This window comes from Triticum dicoccoides, chromosome 4B, assembly GCF_002162155.2.
Source record: "Triticum dicoccoides isolate Atlit2015 ecotype Zavitan chromosome 4B, WEW_v2.0, whole genome shotgun sequence".
NCBI classification, from domain to species: domain Eukaryota; kingdom Viridiplantae; phylum Streptophyta; class Magnoliopsida; order Poales; family Poaceae; genus Triticum; species Triticum dicoccoides.
In genome coordinates, this window is record NC_041387.1 from 443,299,715 (window position 1) to 443,309,721 (window position 10,007).

Below are 10,007 nucleotides of genomic sequence, written 5' to 3' on the forward strand. Positions count from 1 at the left end.
GCAACAGAAAAACCCAATAAGCAGGCTAATTGGCCTATTACTGATAATTCATTTAGTAATCAAATTGATATTTCTTATAAAACGCACCATATATTTCATATCCGTATTACGGCAACCAGGATCTCATTATTGAATTAGATCTGATAGCTTCAACACTCAGTTACACCACACACATACATTTGTCAAAGAAAATCAAAGGACACACCACCAAATGTGAAAGGAATTAGATGAGTCCAAGCCTAATTTGTGCGCCATGCATTGGATGTAGTGTTACCACGGTATATGGCGCATGAATATAGGACGGGGCAAGCACGAAGTCGAAACGTTGAAGGATCATGCAAATCGCCATCTTGGCCTCAGTAAGCGCAAAATTCTGGCCGATGCAAATCCGTGGCCCCCAGCCGAATGGGAGAAACGCGCCTGAATTCTTGGACGCTTTGGAGATCCCCTCAGCGAACCTCTCCGGCTTGAATTCATGCACACCGCTTCCCCAAATGTCAGGGTCATGGTGCATGAGTAGTACGGAGAGCTCAATCATCATGCCAGCTGGGTACCTTTTGTCTCCGATTAGCACCTCCTTGCATGTCTTCCGGCTAAAATGAATGCTTGGAGGATACAACCGAAGAACCTCGTAAAGGATCATGGTCACCTGCATGCAAATTACAAACGTATAAGGAAAGGGGGGCATATACCTCCGATAGAAAAGTTGGTGTCATCATATAGAGGATCAAAAAATGAAGTACTTCTGGCAATTCAATATTTACCATTTTAAGTCGGTTTAGACCTTCGTATTCAGGTTTGTTTTTCCCAAATAAACCTAGGACCTCCTCCCTTGCACGGTCCTGCCACTTCGGATGCATGCTTAGAACGATCATGGTCCACGTGAGTAGTACTGATGTTGTCTCCATTCCTGCAAAGTAGAACGTCTTGCACTCCTCGATGACATCTTCAATTGTCATCCCCATGCTGGATTGACCATTGTCATATGTGTGCCTCATGTTTGACTCTAGCAATAAGCCAAGTAAGTCATCTTTGGTGCTTTCTCCTTCCTTGACAGCTTTAGTTCTTTTTGCAATTAAACCCCGTAGAATCGATTCAACCTCGTTGTTGACCTGATACATCCTTTTATTGTTTGGGGTTGGCAAAGATCTGAAATGTAGCATGCACTTCCCATTACAAAGAATGTTCATTTTTAAGTTATTACAAGTGCAACTGTTACAAAGAATGTTCCTTGTTAAGTTATTACAAGTGTAACTGTAATTTCAGTTCCCCGCATAAAGAAAAAGGAAAACTGTAAATTCAGTTGGTAGTAACTCACAAGTAGCCGGGAATGAGAATCCTCCGAATGTTTGTGATGAGGTGCTCTGCTTGCTCGGTTTGCAGCTGAAATATCTTCATTCCTTCAAGGTAGCTGCTGCCGAATGCGGTGCGGGAAATGACATCTCCGGCCAGGATTTTGAGCTCCGGCCAAATATCCAGCTCGTGCGTACCTCCACTGGAGCCGATGGACTCCGTCCATCTGCCCACCAACTCTTCACAGCACGCCGAAAACTCTGGCAGCATGCACTGCACAGTCGTATTCCATTCCACATGTCAATTGTATAGCAGTAAATGGTTCTCGGAGAATATGCACTGAAACTGAAACTGAGACTGAGACTGGTACCTTGATCTTCTCCTCATGGAACTCAGGGTTGAGGAGCCGCCTGTGCTTGACCCACTTATCGCCCTCGTGGTTCAAGAGACCGTTGGCGAGCAGCTTCCACATCGCCGGGAACTTGGGCTTCTCGAAGTGCCCGGACTTGTCGGACAGCACGCTCTTGGCAAGCTCCGGGTCGGCGATGGTTACCTTGGGGATCGGGCCGAACCACGAGAGGCTCACCTTGCCGTGCTCCCGGGCGGAATCGCAGAGGAGTGGTGCCACGCGAGGGGCGATGTCGTGGCACCGCAGCGGGAGCGGCCTCGACCAGGCGTCCTTGTTCCGCCGGCCTTGTTCCCTGAGGTCGCCGGTTAGGAAGCGGTAGGACGTGCCGCGGAGGCCCTTGGACCGGAGCTCCCGCTCGAGGCACCGCGGCCGCCACCACAGCCGGTGCAGCAACCGGCAGAGCTGCCACAGGAGCACAAGGGTCGGGAGCAGGAGGAGGCTCCGTCTCCATGGCACCGAGGCTGCACTTGCAAAGAACGCTCCAAGAACCATAGCTCTCACGTCTCGAGTCGGGCGAAGAAACCCGGCAATAGAAGCTGATGTGATGCTGCACATAATGCACGGTATAGGCATGAGGTTATATAAGATGGATGGAGCTGCACATGTGCGCCACCAACATCATTTGACTATAAGTAAGAGAATAATGATACGACCTTCACTATCAATACCAAAGCTGTCACAATCTCATCTGGACTTTGGCTTGGTGGTACCTACGACGAAAAGACACCCCGACTATTCGACCCACTCACCGTGCTTACCACGGAGCCAATCCAAGTTCCAGGATCGCCATTTACCTTATGTCTTTCTCTCTCTTTTTTCTTAAACAAAACTCGGAAACTGCCTTTGATGACCGAGCTCACTTGAGGCCTCCAGATTCAAAATTCAAATTTTACTAAAATTCTTATTCTTACATTTCAAAAAAAATCTGAAAAAAAGTACAGATATACATGAAGGCATAACACACATGTGTGTAAATTTTTAAGGCAAAATACGTTGAAATGAGGGTTGTGCAAAAAAGACAAATGTGGGGCTATTTAACACATGATACTATTCATCCTTCCAGGACGTGAATTTGTCTTTTTTGCACAGGTTGCATTTCAACGTATTTCATCATGAAATTTTACACGCATGTGGGATAACATCCTTACATACACGCATTTTTTTCCAGAATTTTTTAAAACATTAAAGTTTGAATTTGATTTTTTCAAAAATAAAGGCCTACATGGAGTTCGGCCTCCAAAACGCCATTGCCCTTCCTTTATTTAATAGAAATAACGGTTACATCGTCAATAGAAAGATTTGCAATATCACTCATAGACTTCTCGAACCAATTCTTAGTCTCATAAAATTTAGATAGCCTAGCAAGTTCGTCAGCTACTTTATTTGCTTCCTTATTACAATGTTCAAATCTAAGTGAAAAACACAAGTCATAAAAAAACAATCATCAAACATTGTTGTGAATGTCCTTCATTCTTCATTATGTGAATTACTTTTATATTGTCGGAGTTAACAACAACACGATGTGATGCTGCACATAATGCACGGTATAGGCATGAGGTTATATAGATGGATGGAGCTGCACATGTCCGCCATCAACATCATTTGACTAGTAAGAGAATAATGCTATGACCTTCACTATCAATACCATTGCTGTCACAATCTCATCTGGACTTTGGCTTGGTGCTACGATGAAAAGACACACCGACTATTCTACCCATCACCGTGCTTACCACGGAGCCAAATTAGATTCAAGTTTCATGATTGGCACCTTTGACCCGAATCTGCCTCAGTTCATTATCTTGCCATGAAATTGTCATGTTTGCTAACTAAATTTATCTTCACACCAACATAAATTGCCATGAAAAACATTGAATTGCCATGCCTAAAAATCTGGCATTCCGCTCTTTTTTTAAGATTATGCCATATCTTTGACAATACAAACACTAGTGCGTACTGCCTATTCTTAGAAAATAAATTATATGAAATCAGCGACATTTAATTTAAAATTAAGCAAGTAGTAGCTTAATAATTTGGTTGATGGAAAAATTGTATCAAAAAAGGAATCCTCTCGCCCGTGCCGCTCTCGCGGGCGGCAGGGCGAACCCTAGCCACCGCGGGCCAGCGACCCTCCCCCAACCCTCCATCCCACCTGCCGCCACCGGAGTGCGCCGCCGGGCGAAGCCCGGCTGGCGTGGGTGGTGATAATCCCCAAGTGCAGGGAATCATCGTAGCAAATTTCAAAGGTGGAAGTGATAAGTATGGAGTGTCGAACCCACAAGGAGCTAAAGGTAAGATCAATATTCTCTCAAGCCCTATCTACCACTGATACGACTCTACGTACACCGAACGTTTGCTTCCAACCAGAAACGAGAAATAAAACTACGTTGTGGGTATGAAGAGGATAACTTTATATGATATCGGAGAGCTAAAATATAAAAGTAGGTGTTGTTATCATAAAGTTAGAATATATTACTAAATAATATAAATAGCGAGTGTGGAATAATGATGGATCGGTGTGCGGAATTGTCCTGGGCAATTGTTAACAAGATCGGTAGTCGTCATTGCAATTTCATATGAGGGAGAGGCATAAACTGACATACTTTCTCTACTTGGATCATATGCATTTATGGTTGGAACTCTAGCAAGCATCCGCAACTACTAAAGATCATTAAGGTAAAACCCAACCATAGCATTAAAGCATCAAGTCCCCTTTATCCCATACGCAACAACCCCCTTACTCGGGTTTGTGTTTCAGTCACTCACCAACCCACTATAAGCGAATCATGAACATATTGCAACACCCTACAGTGGGAATCCCTCACGCTTGCGTGACACGAAGGGCACCATAGGACAGCACCAAAATAAGACATACAACTCGTACCAATCTAGACCATCAATCAACCCAAGGACAAAAGATATCTACTCAAAACATCATAGGATGGCAACACATCATTGGATCATAATATGTAGCATAAAGCACCATGTTCAAGTAGGGATTATAGCGGGGTGCAGGAGAGTGGACCGCGTAAAAGAGATGAGGATGGTGATGGTGATGTTGATGAAGACGATCACCGCGGCGATGATTCCCCTCCCGATGGCACTCTGGTGCCACCAAGAGAGAGGAGGAGAGGTTCTCCCCCTTGTGCTTCCTCCTCCATGGCTTTCCCCCTCTAGTCCTTGGCCTTCATGGCGATGATGGCCCCTCCGAGATCCTCCTCCATGGCCTCCGAGGATGATGGCCCCCTCCGGCAGGGTGCCGGAGAGGGCCTAGATTGATTTCTCGTGGCTACAAAGGCTTGCGGCGGCGGAAATTCCGATCTAGGTTAATTCCCGAAGGTTTCTGTATTTATAGGAATTTTTGGCATTGGTTTCACGTCAGGGGGGTCTCCGGGTTGTCCACGAGATAGGGGGCGCGCCCTAGGGGGGGCCCACTCTCGTGGGCAACCCGGGACTCTTCTGGCCCAACTCCGATGCTCCGTGGTCTTCTTTTGGTCCATAAAAAATCCTCAAAAATTGGCACGTCAATTGGACTCCGTTTGGTACCCCTTTTCTGTAAAATATAAAAACAAGGAGAAAACAGAAACTGGCACTGGGCTCTAGGTTAATAGATTAGTCCCAAAAATCATATAAAATGAAATATAAATGCATATAAAACATCATAGATGGATAATATAAAAGCATGAATACTTCATAAATTATAGATACGTTGGAGACGTATCAGCATCCCCAAGCTTAATTCCTGCTCGTCCTCGAGTAGGTAAATGATAAAAGAAATAATTTATGAAGTGTGAATGCTAGCAGGTGCACAAGTTTGATCAATGATAATTTCAATCACCTTTTGTAGCATCAATATGTGTCATAATAGTAGCTTATCTCATAAAACTTTTCATGATCAAGTAACAATCTATTCACAATGTCAAGTATGGTTCAGAAACTTCATTGAGAACTAACAAACTACAATCTCAGTCATTGAAGCAATTGCAATTTATCATAACATTAGAAAGAGTCAAGAATAGAGCTTTTCAGCAAATCCACATACTCAACTATCATATAGTCTTCTACAATTGCTAACACTCACGCAATACTTGTGGTTATGGAGTTTCAGCCGGACACTGAGAAAGATAGGGGCTTATTGTGTTGCCTCCCAATGTATTCACCTTTAGGTGATGTCAACAATAATAGCCCATGCTAACTTACATCCAATTGGATATATATTTCATGATCTTTCAAACACGAGGAGCTTGCCAAAGGATAAAATGAAAAAAGGGAAAGGTGAGGATCACCTTGACTCAAGCATAAAGTAAAAACAAAAAGATAGGCCCTTTGCAGAGTGAAGCAGAGGTTGTCATGTGCGTTTAGGGTTGGATGCATAAAATCTTAATGCAAAAGAACGTCACTTTATATTGCCCCTTGTATGTGGACCTTTATTATGCAGTCCGTCGCTTTTATTGCTTCCACAACAAGATCGTACAAAGCTTATTTTCTCTACACTAATAAGTCATACATATTTAGATAGCAATTTTTATTGCCTGCAACATGACAACTTACTTGAAGGATCTTACTCAATCCATAGGTAGGTATGATGGACTCTCATGGAAAAACTGGGTTTAAGGGTATTTGGAAGCACAAGTAGTATCTCTACTTGGTGCAAGGAATTTGGATAACATGAGGGGGATAGGCAAGCTCAACATATTTGGAAGGTCAATGACAATATACTTTAACTGAGATGTGAGAAAACACAAATCATTACGTTGTCTTCCTTGTCCAACGTCAACTCTTTTAGCATGGCATACTTAATGAGTGCTCCAAATCATAAAAGATGTCCAAAATAATATATTTGTATGTGAACCTCTCTTTCCTTATTACTTCCTATTAATTGCAACGATGACCAAAACTATGTTTGCCAACTCTCAACAACTTTTATGCCTCATACTCTTTATATGTGAAGTCATTACTATCCATGTTATAAGCATATGAAAACATATAGAAATTCAGATTCATGACATTCAATTCATTCCCCCATTTACTCATAGGATATACGTGAAGCACATGAGTAAATGACAAACTACTCCAAAAGATATGAGTGAAGGACACTGAGTAGTCAAATAATTAACTAGCCATGGGAGGGTTCCTTTTTTATTCAATATTCAGATCCAATGATTTTATTCAAACAGCAAGTAAAATCAAAAACACGCTCCAAGCAAAACACATATCATGTGACGAATAAAAATATAGCTCCGAGTAAGATGTACCGGTAGTTTTGAAGACGAAAAAGGGGATGCCTTCCGGGGCATCCCCAAGCTTAGGCGCTTGAGTCTTCCTTGAATATTACCTTGGGGTGCCTTGGGCATCCCCAAGCTTAGGGTCTTTCCACTCCTTATTCTTCTCATATCGATATCTCACCCAAAACTTGAAAACTTCAATCACACAAAACTTAATGGAACTTTGTGAGATAGGTTAGTATGATAAAGAGTAAACCATGCACTTTGGTACTGTAAAAGACAAGGTTCATAACTGTTTTCACATAATGCCTACTGTACCATATCATTTCTACAATTTATATTGATAAATATAAGCCATAGAAACTAGAAAACAAGCAAACTATGCAATGAAAACAGAATCTGTCAGAAACAGAATAGTCTGTAATGATCTGAATAATAACCATACTTCTGCTACTCCAAAAATTATGAAATAAATTGGTGGACGTGAGGAATTTGTCTATTAATCTTCTGCAAAAAGAATCAACTCAAAAGCACACTTCTGTAAAATAGACAGCTAATCTTGTGAGCGCAAAGTTTCTGTTTTTTTACAGCAAGATCACATTAACTCTCACCCAAGTCTTCCCAAAGGTCTTACTTAGCACTTTATTGAAACAAAAGATATAAACATGATTACTACAGTAGCTTAATCATGTAGACACACAAAAAAAGTAAGGATAAATATTGGGTTGTCTCCCAACAAGCGCTTTTCTTTAATGCCTTTCAGCTAGGCATGATGATTTCAATGATGCTCGCTTAAAAGAAAAGAGTTGAAACACAAAGAGAGCATCATGAAGAATATGGCTAGCACATTTAAATATAACACACTTCCTATGCCTAGGTATTTTGTGAGCACACAATTTATAGGAACAAAATTCAACTAGCATAGGAAGGCAAAACAAGTATAACTTCAAAACTTTAAGCACATAGAGAGGAAAGTTGATATTATTGCAACTCCTACAAGCACATATTCCTCCCTCATAATAATTTCCCGTGGCATCATGGATAGCAACTTTGTTCTCAAACTCAATTGGAACCTCTTCCGAAATAGTGGAATACTAACTAAAGTTGACACTCTTCCAAATCCACTTTCATAAATATCGTACGAAGATTCAACACCCTCTAAGATAGTGGGATCACTAATTCCTAAAGTTGACACTCTTCCAAACCCACTTTAAATTATAGTGTTATTCATACTCCAAAAGATATAAGTGAAGTTCCTGGAGCATTCTACAATTAATATAGACTAGCCAATATACAAGCTCAAAATATATAAGTGAAGCGTACGAAGCATTCTATAAAACCATACTCAAACGATTTAAGTGAAGCACAAAGAGCAATTCTATAAGATCATACTTAAAAGATATAAGTGAAGCACATGAAGTATTCTATAAATCAATGAAGAGCTATCTCATACTAGCATGATTATTAAAGAAAAATAAGAACACAAAGGACACAAATCATGTGAACAAAACAAAAACCGAGGTATACCGATATTTGTTGAAGAAGATAGATGGGATGCCAACCGGGGCATCCCCAAGCTTAGATGCTTGAGTATCCTTTGAAATATTTACTTGGGGTGCTTTGGGAATCCCCAAGCTTGAACTCTTGTCTCTCTCTATTCTTCTCACATCGGTAACTCCTCGTTCTTCAAATACTTCATTCATAAAAACTTAAACAAAAACTTTATGAGATCCGTTAGTGTAATAAAGCAAACTACCACTTTAAGGTACTGTAATTAACTCATTCTTTGTTTATATTGGTGTTAAACCTACTGTATTCCAACTTCTCTATGGTGCATACCCTTACATACTAGCCATAGATGCATCAAAATAAGCAAACAACACACGAAAAACAGAATCTGTCAAGAACAGGATAGTCTGTAGTAATCTGAAAGTTTAGTAAACTTCTGTAACTCCAACAATTATGAAATAAATTTTAAAATTTGCAAAAATTGTACATAAGTAATGTGCAAAAAGTTTCAGACCCATTTGACTTTCCAGTAAAAAATTAAATTCATGCACTACAGCCAAAGTTTCTGTTTTTGTTCTGCACATAGTAAGCAAGCAATCTTATCATACTAAAACCAAAGCTTGGCACAATATTTTTATAATACAAAGGATATATACAAGGGGATAATTATTTACAGAGAAACTTCCATGAAAAATTCTACATTGTTTCCGTGAGCATGAACACAAATGCTCAAGGTCGACCCTCACTTCTTCAATGCATAACTTTCCAATCACTTCTCTTTTTGAAAAACCTTTTTAGGCATGAGAGGCAAGTAATAACTTTTTTATTTTCATTCTTTAATTTTTTTTGTAAGTTTTACCCATGGGCGACGGCCATGGTGGGATAGACAAGGTTGCTTCTTCGTGGAGCCCTCCGTGGACTCGCGTAGCTGTTACCCTTCGTGGGTTGAAGTCTCCATCAATGTGGATGTACGATAGCACCACCTATCGGAACCACGACAAAAACATCCGTGTCTCCAATTGCGTTTGAATCCTCCAATCCCTTCCCTTTACATTCTTGCAAGTTTCATGCTTTACTTTCCGTTGCTCATATACTCTTTGCATGCTTGCTTGTTATGTATTGTGAGTGTTAAACTTGTGCCTAAACTCCACTCCAACTTAAAGAAGTTAAAAAAACTGTAACTTTTGGTACTTAGTGTCTAATCACCCCCCTCTAGACACCTTTTCTCGATCCCTTTCAATTGGTATCAGAGCATTGGTCTCCATTGCTTTGGTTCAAACACCATTGGAGGAAGATGGATGAGTCTACTATTGGGAGTCTTAGACATAGAGTGCCTATCCTTGATGGAGAGTATTTTCATGAGTGGAAAAATGATATGCTTGTGATTTTGAATAAATATCATTTGAACAAGTATATTGCTAGCCCTTTTGCACCTCATGTTAATCCTATGCATCCTATCCTTGATGAGTCAATTGACATGATTAGGAATCTTAGAACTGTTAATCTTATCACTAGAGGCTTGCCTAGAAACTTGATTAGAAACTTGCCTACACTTGAGTGTGCCTACACTATAT

At 40.8% G+C, this 10,007-nt stretch overlaps 1 protein-coding gene across 1 annotated transcript; it reads right to left on the reverse strand.

The window, feature by feature from the left end:
• Positions 1 to 172: 172 nt before the first annotated feature.
• Positions 173 to 2,194, reverse strand: LOC119293729 (cytochrome P450 72A15-like). Its single transcript, XM_037572102.1, has 4 exons — positions 1,664 to 2,194; positions 1,319 to 1,566; positions 765 to 1,149; positions 173 to 649 (listed from the first exon to the last, which is right to left on the reverse strand). Exons 1-4 carry the CDS (start codon positions 2,192 to 2,194, stop codon positions 224 to 226), a joined length of 1,590 nt encoding a protein of 529 aa, XP_037427999.1. The 3' UTR covers positions 173 to 223.
• Positions 2,195 to 10,007: the final 7,813 nt, after the last annotated feature.